Consider the following 21,203-nt stretch of genomic DNA (forward strand, 5'->3'; position numbering starts at 1 on the left):
ACCTACTACCTTAAGATAACTACAATTTATCATATTTGGGTGCTGGAGGTCAGAAGTCTGAAATTGGTTTTACTGGGCTTAAACCAAGGTGCTAGCAGGGCTGGTTCCCTCTGGAGGCTCTAGAGGAGAATCTGCTTTCTGGCTTTTACCAGCTTCTAGAATCCACTGCCCTCCTGGGCTCAAGGCTCCTTCCTGTCTTCACAGCAGCAGCCTGCATCTTTTCTTGCTTTTTTTTTTTTGCACATTTCAAAAATTTATTGTGGTAAGAACGCTTAACATGAGATCTTCCTTCTCAACAAATTTTCAATTTACATTTCAACCAGCATTCAATACAGTGTTTTGATCTATGGGCACAATGTTGTATAGCAGATCTCAAGAAGCTTTTCATCTTGCATAACTGAAATTTCATACCCATATATTAGCAATCCCTCATTTCCCTCTCCCAAAGCCCTGGCAACTACGATTCTATTCTTTGCTTCTTTAAGTTTGACTATTTTAGATACCTCATATAAATTTGAGTTATGCAGTATTTTTTCCTCTGTGATTGACTTATTTCATTTAGCATAACATCCTCAAGGCTCATTTATGTTGTTGCCTATTGCAGGATTTTCTTTTTTAACAGCCTACATCTTCAAGTCTCTCTCCAACTTTGACTCTCCCACCTCCTTCACTTATGATCCACTGGGCCCATCTGGAGAATCCAGGGAAACGTCCCCATTTTAAGATCTTTAACGTAATCAGATCTGCAGCGTCCTTTTTCTTGCATGAAGTAACATATTTACAGGTTCCAGGGATGAGGGCAGGGGCATCTTTGGGGGACCATTATTATGCCTACCACATGGAGTGAACAAGATGTAGGAAAGAAACAGCAGTCTCTATCAATCCTAGGTTAATCTTTCAAGAAGTCTGGATTAGAAGTGAAGAGGAAAAATAGGGCAGAGAATAGCCAGAGGTTAAGAAACAATTTTTTTTTTTTTTAAACAGCATGATCAAGACATCATGTGTACCAGCTACGCAGAAGTGACAGCAGAGACACACAGGCTAAGAAGGGACCAGGAGGGGGGCCTGAGGAGCAGAGCAGGCTCCTTGCAGGGGTGGGGCTGGGATCCAGAAGAGTGTTCCCAGGGCCGGCCAAGAAGAACGAAAACCCATCCTCAGCAAGCATGGAGAGAGAGGTGGTCCAGGCACAGACAGAGGAGGTGGATGGAGCTGGCCAAGGTCAGAGACGTGTAGTGGGGACACTTAGATGGGGCCAGGGTGGAGCTCGTTCATCAGCAAAACATGTGCAAAACACATGTTACAATGAGATGGATTCCATTTGAAAATTACTTTCTCACATCTCAAGAAAAGCCGAGATTAAAAAAAAAATAACTAAGTAAATGTAAGTAAATAAAATTGTATTTGACTTTTTGAATAGCAAATACCACTTTGTTATACGACCCAACCTTTTAAAAAGAGCACTTGTTTAATAACAGCCTGTAGCTAAGAAAATTAGTTTTGTTCTGTGTTTGCCAGACTTCCTTTTGACACAACTGGCTTCCGGTTTTTAATGGGGGAAAAAACAAGTTCACAGAGGTCTTTTCTTTTAAAATCGGCATTTTCTCTTTAGTCGTAAAATGCATGCAAAAAGCATATGATTATGGTATTTATGTTTCCATTAAGGTGTCCTCAGCAAGCTGGGGGAGTCTAGCCTACTATTTTCCTGCTGTTGAGATTTACTGCAACGCAGTAACTGTTTTATTTCAATTATATTTGAGGACAATGCTCTCTTCGTGGCAAATGATTGCATGGTGACAGTCAGCAAATGTCCATTAGAGCTGTTTTCCTGTGGAGTTTTTAACTACAGATTCTGGGATCTGACTATAAAAATATGAATTGCATCGTGTCCTCAAATAAATAAAAAACATTATCGACCGACATTCCATCAATTCTTTGCTAGAATTCAAAGCACACGAAATTTTGAATTGAAATTGTATAATTTACATGAAAAGAAACTTTTTGGTAAGTGTCAAGAAACACTGAATAAAGTTTATGAATAACACACCTGCAGGCTGACCTTTTGAATAAAATGATGATTCGGTCATAGGTGAAAAATGGGCATTTATGAATGCCCAGTTAAAACTGTACCCAATATGGAAATTATAAATTATTTCACCTCTTCACTGTAAACGACCTTGCTAAACTAACCGATAATGGAGTTCCAGTTCGTTTTTGATTAGCCCAAGAATAGTACTGTTCAAAGGGTGGATGGACCAACTGCATTAGTCAACTGAGGCGCTTGCTGAAAATGTGAGTTCTTAGTCCCCAGCCAGATCTACTGAATCAGGATACCAATGGGTGGAGGTCAACACTGGCGAGAAGCACTCCACGTTCTTGATATACATGCCAAAATTTGAAAGATCACTGTTCTAGAATGCAGGCTTTCATAATTCTTAAGAGCATGATCCCTACCTGCCTGGCCCACCAGAAGACAATCTGATGTAAAGAGTAATGTCAACATTTTCGCCAAGGTTTGAGAAGTCCAAGCCTCCATATCTCTATGGAGCACTGAAGCTTGGAATCAGCAAAACTTTCATGAAAGTAAAACAGGAAGATCTTCAAAGACTTCCATGAAAGTACAAAACGAATACCTTCAAATTTGCAAAAAATAGACTGAAATTGATGACTCATGTCCTGACACCACTATCCCCCTAACTCATTCTCAAATAAGGCATTTTTTCAGTACCCACCATCTACTTTTTCTTCCAAGTATTTATACTATAGAAGCAATCTGGTATGCCTCACACTGAACTCATTAAGTCCTAATTTAAAGAGAAATGGTTCATGATATGATGTGATTCATGGAGAATACTTAATGACCAACCTACTTGATGACTGAACTGTGGGCATCAGAGAACTGCATCCCCACACTTTTATATGTATGTTAAGTATAAGGAATAAAACCATCTTTATTCATTCCATTTTCATTCCTTACTTGTTTCTGTATCCGGGTGGGGATGCTGTCCTTTCCTGAGAGTAAGTGCCCATTTCCCAACTTATAATACCAACAGCAAACACCTAAATAGTGCTTACTGTGGACCAGGCACTGTGCTAAGTGCTTGGAAGATATTAACAGACTTAGTCCACACCAAGCCTAATGAGGTAAGTACCACTATTATCCCCATTTTACAGATGAGGAAAATGAAGCACAGAGTTCACACTAATGGTGGACGAGCCCAGAACAAAAGTCAGGCAGTGTGTATCTTGGACATCACACTTAGCTGCCTCTGATTTTATAACAGGGGACTTCCCTGGTGGCGCAGTGGGTAAGACTCTGCACTCCCAATGCAGGGGGCCTGGGTTCGATCCCTGGTCAGGGAACTAGATCCCACATGCATGCCTCAACTAAGAGTTTGCATGCCGCAATGAAGAAGTCCGCGTGCTGCAACTAAGACCCGGCGCAACCAAATAAATAAATAAATGAAATTAAAAAAAAAAGAGTTTCTGATTTTATAACAGGATTATTGATAGAGGTAAGAGAGAGTGGTATATCAGAGTTAAGAATGATAAATGCTGTCAGTAACACTGCACTGCAAATCTGAAAGCTGCTAAAGGAGCAAATCTTGAAAGTTCTCATCACAAGGGAAACAATTATTTTTAACTTTTCATGGTGACACGTGGTAAGTATATATTGCACTGATCATTTCACGATGTGTACAAATGTTGAATTAGTGTATCATACACCCAAAACTAATACAATATTGTATGTCAATTATACTTCAAATACATCAATAAAAAAAGGATAAATGCTAGCGGACATTTGATTGATAACATTTCTTTAAGTAGAGGCTTGCAAAACGAAAGGTAGAAGAGATTATTGAATGACACTGAAGAATCTCACAATTCTTACTTAATTTCACAAAATATTGTGGCAATGATTTGACTAGGGGGTAGTTCTCCAATGTGCAGACAACCTTGATATGAAGATGATGATTCCCTTGGACTCTTGTGTGCATGATTCCCTAAACTCAGAATGGTGTTGGGCATGAAACGAACCCTGAGAGAGGGAGACTTAGGTAAGGAAGGGCTCAGTTCCCAGGTAACAGGAGCAGAGGGCGGGCATCCCGGGACTGAAGCCACTGCTCAAGGGACCAGGCTGCTTCTCTCTTCCTCCATGTGGCCTTCATCCTCAGGCTTATTAGATGAGCCCCATCTAAGGGCACCATCCAAATCCAGGCAGGGAGAAGGGAAAATGGCAAAGGGAAAAAGCTCAGTCGGCTCTATTTTCATCAGGAAAAACCTAGCTTGGCAGAAAGTCCCATCCTCTGAGACTGTGGATCCTATAAATGAGTCCCACTTAGCTCATTCATCACAATAACGTCACGTGGTCACCTCTTACTGCAAGGGAGCCCGGGAAATTGAAAATTTTAAGCTGGGCACATTACCAGCCTGAACAAAATGGGGATCCTATTAGGTAAGGAAGAGGGAGAGAAGAGGTGCTGGGTAGGCGACTAGCAGTGTCTCCCACGGTGGGAGAAACGTGCGAACACAGAGGCGCTGCATCAGAAGACACAGCAATCACACAGGAAATACACTCCGCCAAACAGATATAGGACTAGGAATCATTTACAATAGCTACATCTTTGAGGTCTCTGGTTATAAGCAGGATAAAAGTAAGTTCACCAACACTTTTGTGAGTTTGAGCTTTGGTATTCATAGAAAACAGCAGGGTAGGGGCGACTTCTCCGGCATCCACCCAATATGAAAACTCAGAATGTTACTAAGGGCATTAATAAATAGTAGTAACAATGGCCAAAGGGTACAGTCAGATAATATTTCATGTGTCAATCCAATTAAACAGGCAAATACAAATATTGCCAGACAGAGTATGAAGCTATCGTAAAAAAGCATTTTATAAATAATATGTGGAAATTGAGAAAGTGTCCCAGTTTGACATCAAATTCACAGCACTTAATAAATCATCCCTGGTTATTTCCACATGGGACCACCAGATCCACATTTCCATTCGATCAATCAAAATTATAAGCAATGAAATTCAGAATATGGCTTTCTTACTGAACAATAAAAATCCCAGAACAGACTCAGGCTACGCTTCAGACTGTCAACGGACTGGCGATTTTCCCATGAAATCCAAAAATGTGAACAGTAAAGTTCATCTGACACCAACGGCAAACTCGGGTGAAATTTAGTTAGTTGATGGGAGTTTCTTTATTGGGTAAAAACTCTCTCTGAGGAGTTTCAAGTTTTATGTTTCCATCATTTAACTTTTTAGAAAGTTAATAGAAGCATATTCTAGATCATCTTATGTGTTATTTCACGGTCTGAATTTAAGTTTACAGACGCAGAGGCACCAAGAAATGCTACTTTTACTGTCTCGAGTTAATGGTAAGAGAAGCAGGTTGGACGTCATGCATTAGGATGTGCGGATGTAGCACATGGGTCAAAGGTCATGGGATACAGACATGCAAAAGAACTGCAGACTCTAACTGAGAAGAGTGATGGCTGAACTGAGTCAGCCCTTGGCTTGTGGAGCAAACAAACTGAAATGAACCAGGCACGGAGCATCCACCACCATATTCATGATTTGTGTGAGACTTTAGATTTTAAAAAAAATTATTGGCCACATTAAATTAACGTTGTTCATTTGAATGTAATGGTTTTACGGTTTTGTTTGTATTTAATTTGTAAAGATGTTTGGTTTTATAGTTACATAATGGCCGTAAACAGAAGGAGTTTGGCCCTATTTTATTTTTATACATATTTAAGTAACATTATAATCAAAACAATTTAACTCTATATGGCAGTATCAAGAGATCATCTTGTAAAGAGTCTCTAGGCTACTCAAGTCTGAGAAACACTCTTTTTACAGCTTTTACTCTGACAGAAAATGGCAATGGAGGTGATGCCATTATTTCCAAACCAAATGCAAATTCAATTATAGGTTGATGAAGAAATACTTTACAGGTTCCATAATTCCCAACTTTTTGGATTAGTGAAATCATTGTTCAATGGACAGCTTATTCTCTGAAAAAATCATAATTACAAAAACACAAAACATAAATATCGGTGATCCATTTTAAAAAAATAAATTATATCTCTCTTGAGGTGGACACGTCTTAGAAAGTCTGTAGTCCAGTCACCCTTCTGGGACACTAATACACAGAACTGTAAAATCTCTGACACACGGTTGTCTGGGATGTGCCTGAGTGAGGCTGAGAGGGGCTTTGAACACACCGATGTGTATGATGTGATTCTGAGCTCTTCTCCCAAAGACCAAAGCCTCCTCGGAACGTGTTGCTGAGTGGGATTTTGATGGAAATGAATCAGGAGGCTGAGTTTCAGTCTGAGGTCAGCTTGGGGCAGAACTGAGCCTGCAGGCTGGGATGCTGGGGACCCTAGTAGTCAGGACCCTGGACACAGAAGGTCTTTTGAAAATCTGCAGAGATCTTCAGGAGGCTTAGACTCTTGTAGGGCACTGGGGTTTAAACGGGGGTTTAAAGCAACCATTTCTGGACGCCAGGAGCTGGAGAGACCCCTTCTGACTCCCAGCTCTGTCAGGGGGAATTTCTGAGTCATGTGAATAATCACTATAAGTCACTATCTTTTAGATTTTCAAACTAGATGCGGAAGGTGCTGAAAATGATCAATATTTTTACCAGTGATCAATAACACGTTAACTAATTTTCTTTTAGTTCCTCCAGGAGTTACTAACTGGCAGTGCCAGTGTTGCTGGTGTGTCTTCTCCCAAGAAAACACTTTCCATGGGGCATCCATGGCCTTCAAGTGAGATTTGACCTTTGACAAACAGCTTCCACAAGTACAGCAAAAACCTAGCAAAAGTTTTTTAAGAAAATGTCACTCGCTGTTAATAACCTTACTCTTTGACTCCTGATACATCCATATTAGATAATAAGCACAGTGAACACCAAAGGGGTTTAAATAAACCATAAGCCTCCTATGGCAACTTACAAGGCTCACTCATTACGATCAACACCAAATAGATCTTCATAAAACAATGTTTTAAAACCCTAAAACCACACAAAACCAAACAAAAAAGAAAGAACAGAACAACAATCTGACTAGCTTTCCCTAAGATCTGCTTCTCCTTTTGCTACTCTTTAAAACGCTTCTATCTGGGTTTGCCTGAGGGTTACCTGTTGCCTTTGCAAACCTTTATTTAAAAAAGCTGCAAGTAAGTAGCTAAAACATAGACAGCTTGCAAAATAAAGCAGCCAAATAGCACATGGGCGCTAGAGACAAAGGAATTCCAACGCATCTCTAGTCTTGTAGGGGTTCATAAAGTATAGCACCAGCATCAGACCCGGGAACTTGTTAGAAGTGCAAATTCTCAGGCTCCACTCCAGTCCTACGGAATCAAAATTCTGGGGAAGGGTTAATCCAACTGTGTTTTAAGAAGCCCTCCAGGTATCTGATGTGTGCTAAAGAACCCCTAGTTTGAAGTGAGACCTACTATTTTTAAAGCCTAGCTTCACAATATAGCAATGATTGCAAGACATCACTACAAGATGGGATGGAATGAGTGTATTGTTTATGATGATAGCATGCATGTGTTTCAAATAAAAAGAAATGAATATTATTTTCTTCATGAACTAAACTTTATATGGTGCTTGAATACATAAATGAAGGAGCTGAAGATCTGTTTCTAAATTGTTTCAGATAAAATTTGAAATAAATATATAACCATTAACATAGGGTCGGCATTGCACTCCTCTGTGCTACACTAATATACACAGTCAGACCTGTGGTCTGTGGCTATTAACAAGCAATTTGAAGACTGACTATACCATACATCTCATTCACTAATTCTTTCATGATATGAAATCATGTCACCAAAAAAAAAAAAAAAAGTGGCCCAAATCAATCATAATTGGAACAAATCATGTCATTGCCCATCTATTTAACTACCACGACTAGAGGCTCTTCTAGCAGTAAAAGGAAATATGCCTTAAATAGAAGAACCATAGTTTCAAGTTTGCTTCTTATGTGAGTTATAAACTACAGGTTAGTTCTCCCATCTGAAACCATTTTAAAACAAGATGACATATTTTGGGATCATGAGACAAGCTATCAAAATCTCTACTGTTCTTCCATTAGGCTTCGATTTGTGTAAACTCAATACTCTTAGACACAAGGGTTTTTTAAAGGCCATTAATAAAAGGCAGTTCTAGTTGTGGAGAATTGATGAACAATCTACTCCCTTGTCACAACTATATAAAAGTTGATTTGGAAGCAATACCTTGACTGCTCCAGGAGCCTACCTGTCTGCAGGTAAAGGTTTGGAATTCCGCGGCTTCTTCACTTGGGCATACAAAGCATCCATCATATGCCCTTCTCTCGGGCTCTGGGGTCTGGTGCTGAGAGCCATGGAACCTTCATAGGAAGAAATTCCCCCGTACATCAACTCATCATCACAGCCAAATGTCCGATGAAAATCTTGGATTTCAGCATAGTCACGCTCCCGAGCCTGTCGCTCCCTAAATTCTCGAGTTTTCGCTTGAATCCTGTAAAATGAGAACAAGTTGGAACAAGAGAAACTATGCCTTTCCTAAAAACTGCATATAGAAACATTCCTCAATATACATTGTAAAATACCTAGTATTTCATGTAGTTCTAAGAAGATAGATAGGATAAACGATGTTATATTCATTCTAGATTGTCAAGGTAATGTCATGGAGGCTCAAAAATTATCATTTCAGATAGCTTTGTTCATATCAGTAAGACATAGTCATGATTTACATCTTAATTTAAATTATCACTTATTAACTAGCTTTTAAAGTTCACTAGGAATAGTTTTAGGCATCCACTTGCGTTTTACTCATGAAATTTTTTGAGGCAAAAAGTTACTTTTTGAAAAGTTACACACACATATACTATATATGTATACATTTACGTGTGGGTGCACCATGTACAGTCTTACTCATTACAAATATACCATACACATTCAACAAACTATGAAGCTTAACCATGCATCCACACCACAATTCTTTATTAATGGCAAAAGAAGATCTCAGTTTAATGATAGTGACTTTGCTTTTATGTGATGTATACAGAACTGGCAAATCCTGAGATAAAGGACAAGAAGGCATGTATCCAATCAAATTTTGAAATAAAACTTGCCTGTGCTATAACTAAGAAACAGACCTTAAATAACCCCTTTTACTGAAGATATGTTTAAATATTTCCTAAGATTTTATTAAGCTACTTGGTACAAAGTCCTCTTCAACCTATTGAAATAATATATGTCCTAAGATGATCTTAGTTAGCTGAAGATAATTCAACTACCCTTGATAGAATTTTGATAACTTCTGATGGAAAAATAATATTTCTATTACATACTTACAAATTTAAATGTTAACTTAAAAGTGAAGTCTTATCTATAAAAAGCAATACTTTCAGCTGTGCTTAATATTTTATTGCAAAGTTATTTACCTTTTTCATACTTGAAGTAGACCTAGCATAAATGATACATAAATGTATTCAAAATACAAAAAAGATTAAAAATCAGTCCAATAATAAAAAAGAAAACTACAGGTCAACATTTCTCATGAATATAGAAACAAAATTCCTTAACAGAATATTAGCAAATAGAATTTGGAAATATATAAAAAGAATTACACACCATGACCAAGTGATGTCTATTGCAGGAATGCAAGGCTGGTTCAATATTGAAAAATCAATCAATGTAATACATCATATTAATAGGCTAAAGAAGAAAAATCACATGTTTATATCAACTGATGCAGAAAATGCATCTGACAAAATTCAACACCCTCACGACAGAAATCCTCAAAAAACTAGTAATAGAGCAGAACTAACTTCCTAACCTTGATAAAAAGCATCTATAAAAAACCTACTGGTAACATAATCGAGAAAGACTGAATGCTTTCCCTTAAGATCAGGAACAAGGTAAGGATGCCTGCTCCCACCACTGTAATTCAACAGGATGCTGGGAATTCTAGACAATGAAACAAACCTAGAAAAGGAAATAAATGGCATACAGGTTGGAAAGGAAGAAATAAAACTGTTCTTATTTGCAGATAACATGATGGTCTTTGTAGAAAGTCCCAAGGAATCTACACAAATCTCCTAGAACTAAAAAGAAAGTTCAGTAAGGTCACAGGATACAACATTAGTATACAAAAATCCATTGTATTTCTATACGCTGGCAATGAACACAGATGCCAAAATTAAAAATACAATGTCAGTTACAATCAATAAAAAATGAAATACTTAGATTATAATGGTTGGTTTATAGATATGCATAAAATACATAGATGTAAACCTAACATAACATGTACAGGACTTATATGCCGGAAACTATACAATGATGATGAAAGAAATCAGGGAAGATCTAAAACCTGGAGAAACAAATGGTATTCACGGATGAAAGACTCGACATAGTAAAGTCAGTTCTCCCCAAGCTGATGTGTAGTTTTAATGGAATTCCTAGAAAAAACTCAACAAGATTCTAGTAAATATAGACAAGATTATTTTTAAATTTATATGAAAAGGCAAAGGATAGAACAGCTAAACAATTGTGAAGAGAACAATAACGTGGGAGGAATCACACTTCCTGATTGCAACACTGGTAATACATCTGTAATAATCAAGATGGTGTGGTTTCTGCCGAGTGATAGACACTTAGATCAATAGAACAGAATAAAGAACCCAGAAATATCCAACAAGTATGGCCAACTGATTTCTCATAATGGTACAAAAGCAATTAAATGAAATAAAACAGCCTTTTCAACAAATAGTGCTGGAGCAATTAGACATCCATAGGCAAAAATGAAAACAAAACACAACAGAACAAAACCCACATTGAATTTAAACTTCATGCCTTATACAAAAATTAACTCAAAATGGATCACAAATTTAAATGTAAAATGTAAAACTATAGAAGAAAACACAGAAGAAAAATTTTAGGACCAAGCAATGGTGAAGAATTCTTATAAATGATACCAAAAGCATGATCCATAAAAGAAAAACCAGATAAACTGGACATCATCAAAATTAAAGCATTTCCTCTGTAAAAATATTAAGAGAATGAAAAGACAAGTACAGACTAGGAGAAAATATTTGCAAACCACATATTTGACAAAGGACTCATGTCCAGAATATATAAAGAACACTCAAAACTCAACAATGAGAAAACAATGCAATTAGAAGGGCAAAAGACATGAAGCAATATTTCTCTGAAAAGAATATACAGATGACAAATAGGTACATGAAAAGATGTTCAACATCAGCAGCCATTAGGGAAATGCAGATTAAGATCAGAAAGAGCTGTCACTACACACCTCTTAGATCAGCTAAAATAAAACAGTGATGCTACCAAATGCTGGCAAGAATGCAGGGAAACTGGATCTCTCACACACTGCTGTTGGAAAGGTAAAATCGTACAGCCATCATGGAAACTAGTCTGGCAGTTTCTTACAAAACTAGACATGTACTTATACCACTCAGCAATTGCATTCCCGGGCATTTATCCCAAAGAAATGAAAACTCAAGTCCATGCAAAAACCTGTACACAATTGTTCCTAAACACTTTATTTCTAATATTCAAAAATTGGAAATAACCGAAATATCTTATGATAGGTGAATGGTTGAAGAAACATCCACAGCACAGACTACTACTCAGTAATAGAAATAAACAGACTACCGTTACACACGGCAACCCGAATCGATCTCCACAGCACAGACTACTACTCAGTAATAGAAATAAACAGACTACCGCCACACACGGCAACCCGAAGCGATCTCAGGGGTATTGTGCTATGTGAAAAAAAAAGTCAATCTCAAAAGGTCACATACTATAAGATTTCATTTATGGAGGAGAGGGGGAAGATGGCAGAAGAGTAAGACGCGGAGATCACCTTCCTCCCCACAGATACACCAGAAATACATCTACACGTGGAACAACTCCTACAGAACACCTACTGAACGCTGGCAGAAGGCCTCAGACCTCCCAAAAGGCAAGGAACTCCCCACGCACCTGGGTAGGGCAAAAGAAAAAAGAATAAACAGAGACGGAAGGATAGGGACGGGTCCTGCACCAGTGGGAGGGAGCTGTGAAGGAGGAAAAGTGTCCACACACCAGGAGCCCCTTCGCGGGCGGAGACTGCGGGTGGCGGAGGGGAAAAGCTTCGGAGCCGCGGAGGAGAGCGGAGCAACAGGGGTGCAGAGGGCAAAGCGGAGAGATTCCCGCACAGAGGATCAGGGCCGACCGGCACTCACCAGCCCGAGAGGCTTGTCTGCTCCCCCGCCGGGGCGGGCGGGGCTGGGAGCTGAGTGAGGCTCGGGCTTCCGTCGGAGCGCAGGGAGAGGACTGGGGTTGGCGGCGTGAACACAGCCTGCAGGGGGTTAGTGCACCACGGCTAGCCAGGAGGGAGGCCGGGGAAAAGTCTGGACCCGCTGAAGAGGCAAGCGACTTTTTCTTCCCTCTTTGTTTCCTGGTGCGCGACGAGAGGGGATTAAGAGCGCTGCTTAAAGGAGCTCCTAGGACGGGCTCAAGCCGCGGCTAACAGCGCGGACCCCAGAGATGGGCATGAGACGCTAGGGCTGCTGCTGCCGCCACCACCAAGAAGCCTGTGTGCAAGCACAGGTCACTCTCCACACCTCCCTTCTGGGGAGCCTGTGCAGCCCGCCACTGCCAGGGTCCCGTGATCCAGGGACAACTTCCCTGGGAGAACGCACGGCGCGCCAACGTCATGCCGGCCTCTGCCGCCGCAGGCCCGCCCCGCACTCCGTGCCCCTCCCTCCCCACGGCCTGAGTGAGCCAGAGACCCTGAATCAGCGGCTCCTTTAACCCCGTCCTGCCTGAGCCTGCCTGAGCGAAGAACAGACGCCCTCCGCCGACCTACACGCAGAGGCGGGGCCAAATCCAAAGCTGAGCCCCAGCAGCTGTGCGAACAAAGAAGAGAAAGGGAAATCTCTCCCAGCAGCCTCAGAAGCAGCGGATTAAAGCTCCACAATCAACTTGATGTACCCTGCACCTGTGGAATACATGAATAGACAACGAATCATCCCAAATTGAGGAGGTGGACTTTCAGAGCAAGATTTATGATTTTCTTCCCTTTTCCTCTTTTTGTGAGTGTGTATGTGTATGCTTCTGTGTGAGATTTTGTCTGTATAGCTTTGCTTTCACCATATGTCCTGGGGTTCTGTCTGTAAGGTTTTTTTACTTAAAAAAAATTTTTTTTCTTAATTATTTTTTATTTTATTCTACCTTTATTTTATTTTATTCTCTTTCTTTCTTCTTTCTACTTTTCCTCCCTTTTATTCTGAGCCATGTGGATGAAAGGCTCTTGGTGCTGCAGCCAGGAGTCAGTGCTGTGCCTCTGAGGTGGGAGAGCCAACTTCAGGACACTGGTCCACAAGAGATCTCCCAGCTCCACGTTATAACAAACGGCGAAAATCTCCCAGAGACTTCCATCTCAGCACCAGCACCCAGCTTCACTCAACGACCAGCAAGCTACAGTGCTGGACACCCTATGCCAAACAACTAGCAGGACAGGAACAGAACCCCACCCATTAGCAGAGAGGCTACCTAAAATCATAATAAGTCCACAGACACCCAAAACACACCAACAGACGTGGACCTGCCCACCAAAAAGATAAGATCCAGACTCATCCACCAGAACACAGGCACTACTTCCCCCCACCAGGAGGCCTACACAACCCACTGAACCAACTTTAGCCACTGGGGACAGACACCAAAAACAACGAGAACTACGAACCTGCAGCCTGCAAAAAGGAGACCCCAAACACAGTAAGATAAGCAAAATGAGAAGACAGAAAAACACACAGCAGATGAAGGAGCAAGATAAAAACCCACCAGACCTAACAAAAGAAGAGAAAATAGGCAGTCTACCTGAAAAAAAATTCAGAATAATGATAGTAAAGATGATCCAAAATCTTGGAATTAGAATAGACAAAATGCAAGAAACATTTTACAAGGACCTAGAAGAACAAAGATGAAACAAACAACGATGAACAACACAATAAATGAAATGAAAAATACTCTAGATGGGATCAATAGCAGAATAACTGAGGCAGAAGAACGGATAAGTGACCCGGAAGATAAAATAGTGGAAATAACTACTGCAGAGCAGAATAAAGAAAAAAGAATGAAAAGAACTGAGGACAGTCTCAGAGACCTCTGGGACAACATTAAACGCACCAACATTCGAATTATAGGGGTTCCAGAAGAGGAAGAGAAAAAGAAAGGGACTGAGAATATATTTGAACAGATTATAGTTGAAAAGTTCCCTAATTTGGGAAAAGAAATAGTTAATCAAGTCCAGGAAGCACAGAGAGTGCCACACAGGATAAATCCAAGGAGAAATATGCCAAGACACATATTAATCAAACTCTCAAAAATTAAATACAAAGAAAACATATTAAAAGCAGCAAGGGAAAAACAACAAATAACACACAAGGGAATCCCCATAAGGTTAACAGCTGATCTTTCAGCAGAAACTCTGCAAGCCAGAAGGGACTGGCAGGACATATTTAAAGTGATGAAGGAGAAAAACCTACAACCAAGATTACTCTACCCAGCAAGGATCTCATTCAGATTTGATGGAGAAATTAAAACCTTTACAGACAAGCAAAAGCTGAGAGTTCACCACCACCAAACCAGCTTTACAATAAATGCTAAAGGAACTTCTCTAGGCAAGAAACACAAGAGAAGGAAAAGACCTACAACAACAAACCCAAAACAATTAAGACAATGGGAATAGGAACATATATATTGATAATTACCTTAAATGTAAATGGATTAAATGCTCCCACCAAAAGACACAGACTGGGTGAATGGATATAAAAACAAGACCCATATATATGCTGTCTACGAGAGACCCACTTCAGACCTAGAGACACATACAGACTGAAAGTAAGGGGATGGAAAAAGATATTCCACGCAAATGGAAATCAAAAGAAAGCTGGAGTAGCAATTCTCATATCAGACAAAATAGACTTTAAAATAAAGACTATTAGAAGAGACAAAGAAGGACACTACATAATGATCAAGGGATCGATCCAAGAAGAAGATATAACAATTGTAAATATTTATGCACCCAACATAGGAGCACCTCAATACAAAAGGCAAATACTAACAGCCATAAAAGGGGAAATCGACAGTAACACATTCATAGTAGGGGACTTTAACACCCCACTTTCACCAATGGACAGATCATCCAAAATGAAAATAAATAAGGAAACACAAACTTTAAATGATACATTAAACAAGATGGACTTAATTGATATTTTTAGGACATTCCATCCAAAAACAACAGAATACACATTTTTCTCAAGTGCTCATGGAACATTCTCCAGGATAGATCATATCTTGGGTCACAAATCAAGCCTTGGTAAATTTAAGAAAACTGAAATTGTATCAATTATCTTTTCTGACCGCAATGCTATGAGACTAGATATCAACTGCAGGAAATGATCTGTAAAACATACAAACACATGGAGGCTAAACAATACACTACTTAATAACGAAGTAATCACTGAAGAAATCAAAGAGGAAATTAAAAAATACCTAGAAACAAATGACAATGGAGATACGACGACCCAAAATCTATGGGATGCAGCAAAAGCAGTTCTAAGAGGGAAGTTTATAGCAATACAATCCTACCTTAAGAAACAGGAAACATCTCGAATAAACAACCTAACCTTGCGCCTAAAGCAATTAGAGAAAGAAGAACAAAAAACCCCCCCAAAGTTAGCAGAAGGAAACAAATCATAAAGATCAGATCAGAAATAAATGAAAAAGAAATGAAGGAAACGATGCAAAGATCAATAAAACTAAAAGCTGGTTCTTTGACAAGATAAACAAAATTGATAAACCATTAGCCAGACTCATCAAGAAAAAAAGGGAGAAGACTCAAATCAATAGAATTAGAAAAGAAAAAGAACAAGTAACAACTGACTCTGCAGAAATACAAAAGATCATGAGACATTACTACAAGCAACTCTATGCCAATAAAATGGACAACCTGGAAGAAATGGACAAATTCTTAGAAATGCACAACCTGCCAAGACTGAATCAGGAAGAAGAAAGTATGAACAGACCAATCACAAGCACTGAAATTGAAACTGTGATTAAAAATCTTCCAACAAACAAAAGCCCAGGACCAGATGGCTTCACAGGCGAATTCTATCGAACATTTAGAGAAGAGCTAACACCTATCCTTCTCAAACTCTTCCAAAATATAGCAGAGGGAGGAACGTATTCTACGAGGCCACCATCACCCTGATATCAAACCAGAGAAGGATGTCACAAAGAAAGAAAACTACAGGCCAATATCACTGATGAACATAGATGCAAAAATCCTCAACAAAATACTAGCAAACAGAGTCCAACAGCACATTAAAAGGATCATACACCATGATCAAGTGGGGTTTATTCCAGGAATGCAAGGATTCTTCAATATACGCAAATCAACCAACGTGATACACCATATTAACAAGTTGAAGGAGAAAAACCATATGATCATCTCAATAGATGCAGAGAAAGCTTTTGACAAAATTCAACACCCATTTATGGTAAAAACCCTGCAGAAAGTAGGCACAGAGGGAACTTTCCTCAACATAATAAAGGCAATATATGACAAACCCACAGCCAACATCGTCCTCAATGGTGAAAAACTGAAAGCATTTCCACTAAGATTAGGAACAAGACAAGGTTGCCCACTCTCACCACTCTTATTCAACATAGTTTTTGAAGTTTTAGCCATAGCAATCAGAGAAGAAAAGGAAATAAAAGGAATCCAAATCGGAAAAGAAGAAGTAAAGCTGTCACTGTTTGCAGATGACATGATACTATACATAGAGAATCCTAAAGATGCTACCAGAAAACTACCAGAGCTAATCAATGAATTTGGTAAGGTAGCAGGATACAAAATTAATGCACAGAAGTCCCTGGCATTCCCATACACTAATGATGAAAAATCTGAAAGTGAAATCTAGAAAATACTCCCATTTACCATTGCAACAAAAAGAATAAACTATCTAGGAATAAACCTACCTAAGGAGACAAAAGACCTGTATGTAGAAAATTATGACACTGATGAAAGAAATTAAAGATGATACAAATAGATGGAGAGATATACCATGTTCTTGGATTGGAAGAATCAACCCTGTGAAAATGACTCTACTACCCAAAGCAATCTACAGATTCAATGCAATCCCTATCAAACTACCACTGGCATTTTTCACAGAACTAGAAGAAAAAATTTCACAATTTGTATGGAAACACAAAAGACCCTGAATAGCCAAAGCAATCTTGAGAACGAAAAACGGAGCTGGAGGAATTAGGCTCCCTGACTTCAGACTATACTACAAAGCTGCAGTAATCAAGAGAGTATGGTACTGGCACAAAAACAGAAATATAGATCAATGGAACAGGATAGAAAGCCCAGAGATAAACCCATGCACATATGGTCACCTTATCTTTGATAAAGGAGACAGGAATGTACGGTGGAGAAAGGACAGCCTCTTCAATAAGTGGTGCTGGGAAAACTGGACAGGGTACATGTAAAAGTATGAGATTAGATCACTCCCTAACACCATACACAAAAATAAACTCAAAATGGATTAAAGACCTAAATGTAAGGCCAGAAACTATCAAACTCTTAGAGGAAATCATAGGCAGAACACTCTATGACATAAATCACAGCAAGGTCCTTTTGGACCCACCTCCTAGAGAAATGGAAATAAAAACAAAAATAAACAAATGGGACCTAATGAAACTTCGAAGCTTTTGCACAGCAAAGGAAACCATAAACAAGACCAAAAGACAACCCTCAGAATGGGAGAAAATATTTGCAAATGAAGCAACTGACAAAGATTAATCTCCAAAATTTACAAGCAGCTCATGCAGCTCAATAAGAAAAAAACAAACAACCCAATCCAAAAATGGGCAGAAGACCTAAATAGACATTTCTCCAAAGAAGATATACAGACTGCCAACAAACACATGAAAGAATGCTCGACCTCATTAATCATTAGAGAAATGCAAATCAAAACTACAATGAAATATCATCTCACACCGGGCAGAGTGGCCATCATCAAAAAATCTAGAAACAATAAATGCTGGAGAGGGTGTAAAGAAAAGGGAACAGTCTTGCACTGCTGGTGGGAATGTGAATTGGTACAGCCACTATGGAGAACAGTATGGAGGTTCCTTAAAAAACTACAAATAGAACTACCATATGACCCAGCAATCCCACTACTGGGCATATACCCTGAGAAAACCAAAATTCAAAGAGTCATGTACCAAAATGTTTATTGCAGCTCTGTTTACAATAGATAGGAGATGGAAACAACTTAGGTGTCCAGCATCGGATGAATGGATAAAGAAGATGTGGCACATATATACAATGGAATATTACTCAGCCATAAAAAGAAATGAAATTGAGTTATTTGTACTGAGGTGGATGGACCTAGAGTCTGTCATACAGAGTGAAATAAGTCAGAAAGAGAAAGACAAATACCATATGCTAAACACATATATATGGAATGTAAGAAAAAAAAATGTCATGAAGAACCTAGGGGTAAGACAGGAATAAAGACACAGACCTACTAGAGAACGGACTTGAGGATATGGGGAGGGGGAAGGGTGAGCTGTGACAAAGGGAGAGAGTGGCATGGACATATATACACTACCAAACGTAAAATCGATAGCTAGTGGGAAGCAGCCACATAGCACAGGGAGATCAGCTCCGTGCTTTGTGACCGCCTGGATGGGTGGGATAGGGAGGGTGGGAGGGAGGAGATATGGGAACATATGTATATGTATAACTGATTCACTTTGTTATAAAGCAGAAACTAACACACCATTTTAAAACAATTATAGTCCAATAAAGTAGTAAAAAAAAAAGATTTCGTTTATGTAACATTATTGAAATGACAAAATTATAGACACGGTGAACAGATTAATGGTGCTAATCTGTAAGCAAGGGGTGAGTGGGACTATAAAAGGAGATACTTGTGATGAAATAATTCTGTTTCTTGATTGCAGTGGTGGTTACATGAATCTACACATGTGATAAGATGACACAGAACTATACACACAGGTGGTATCAATGTCAACTTCCTGGTTTCAATATTGTATTATACTTATGTAAGTTGTAACACCCATAAGAGAAGTAGGAACTCAAATTCTAATGTCAAATTTATCTAAATTTATAGTAGATTTTTTATTGTAGTCTACTTATTCATTTAGGAGCAAATATGACAGTCGAGGATGGCATTATAGAAGCTGATACCATGCAATACTAGATATCCACAATAAAAAAGTTTATAAGTTCAGAGATAATTTTATTCTTTGCACCATACTGTCTTTTTGACTCTATTCAGCCAGAAAAACTTTCAAGAGAGGGAAATGACTTCTTTCTTCAACTCAGTGGGGTATTATTTTGAAGCTCAATTAGGATCAGTTATCTCACAACCCACTTTACTACTATATTTGGTCACCATCAGACAATCCTAATCATTACCTAATCATAGGTAATATTCAGGGTGAGTGGGCATTCACACAAGTCTTGAAGTTTGGGAACCCAAAGAAATTTGAGGGGCTATATTAGAAATAAAGCCAAAACTTCTGAATTTGGAGAACCTGTTGAAACCAAAGGGAGTGATTTGGATTGATTTAAAAATGATTGAACCCTGTGGTTGGTTAAAAGTGAAACTATTCTTGCTTACTGAGGTTGGAAAGTGTGGCACTGTTAAGCCATCAGAAAAAGAGAATAGGAACAGTCTCTTCTCAAGGGAAGCACGAAACCTAGATAATCTCCCCAAACTACTTACACATCAGTTTCAACGTATTATTGATGGGTCCTGTATTTGAATACTCTTTTGTTCCAAATTACACAGAAACTCATGTTGACTGGAGTCAATTTCTGAGAAGTCAATGGCTCAGAAGAAATGCTTAGTGGCATGAGGAACAAATCATAAATGCCAGTTCTCAATTGCTTTCTTTTACCCAAAGCTGCACATTATTACTAATTGTCACTCATCACTACATCCAATAAACATTACAGTCACATCTATAGTACCTTCTAAAAACATTGATTTTTTTTTCCTTAAGCTCCAATAACATAAGAAATTACATTTTTATTGTTTACCTTGTCATTACCAATAAATTTATCCCCAAAGTTATAAAAGTTGTTTGTATCCCTCTTTCCATGCTAGTCGTTCATACTTTTGACGGAAACCTTAGAATAAAACTACAGTATAACTGCGGCCACCGACGGTGGGACTGGCCACAAAGGACTGACAAATCTGGTTATTAGCCTGAACCAATGTGTATTTCAAAGTTCATCGTAGAAATCAATGCTAATGAAGCTTGCTGTGCAAATGGCACTAAAAAGTAGAGTTTTAAAACGAGGAATGCACTGTGGTTTTGGTGCATTTTAGTGACAGTTCAGTCAACAAAAGACACACAATGATTTTATTACATACTTTTACATTTGAATGTCTTGTTTATTATAAAGTGAGAAAAGGGACTTTGCAACACAACCAAAAGTTATATATACATGTTGTATATTTTCATGTTCACGTTTACATTTCATTTTCATATTTTTCTTATTTCAGAAAAAAAAATTTGGCTCAGAGGAGAAAATAGTTTTGTTTAAGGAGAATAGCATAGTTTAAGGAAACTTTAAAAAAAGAGGGTATCTTGCAGTGTAGCCCTTAACAGTTCCAGATGGTCAATGCTATAAAAGGACACCCCCTCCGCCCTTTTACGGTGACCCTGGGGTCACAAATTATCTCTAAGATGTAAGAGTCATCCGTTTTTCTGAACAGTCAGGTTGTTGTTTAGCATTATCCATCTAATTCTTCTCGGGCCAAACCTCACCAATGACAAAAGTAACTGATTAGCCCAAAACTTAGCCAAAGAAATAAATGTCTATTGCTTTAAGCAGTCCAGAAAGTCATTCTGAGCCATAAACAAGAGAACCATTCTGAGGTTTAAATGATGGCAGACAGCTGTTCTGACATTGATGGGCAACATCTTCACGCACTATTTCCCTGTTCTTGGAATGTTAACAAAAATATTAAAACAACCATTAAAACTTTTTAAACTTTTTACTAAGACTTTTTAAAATGTTAGTAAAGAATTCATCATTTCAATTTGGTATGTTCAAACATAAATATTCATATCTTTC

At 38.7% G+C, this 21,203-nt stretch overlaps 1 protein-coding gene across 21 annotated transcripts in view; it reads right to left on the bottom strand.

The window, feature by feature from the left end:
* PARD3 (par-3 family cell polarity regulator) overlaps positions 1-21,203 on the bottom strand; it is a 639,757-nt gene that overhangs the window by 152,410 nt on the left and 466,144 nt on the right. For all 21 annotated transcript variants that reach the window (XM_060293163.2, XM_060293165.2, XM_060293169.2 and 18 more), the window contains one exon: positions 8,280-8,522. In XM_060293163.2, coding sequence (XP_060149146.1) covers positions 8,280-8,522 — 243 coding nt within the window. The remainder of the gene's footprint in view (positions 1-8,279; positions 8,523-21,203) is intronic.

This window comes from Globicephala melas, chromosome 2 (genome assembly GCF_963455315.2).
Source record: "Globicephala melas chromosome 2, mGloMel1.2, whole genome shotgun sequence".
Classification (NCBI taxonomy): Eukaryota; Metazoa; Chordata; class Mammalia; order Artiodactyla; family Delphinidae; genus Globicephala; species Globicephala melas.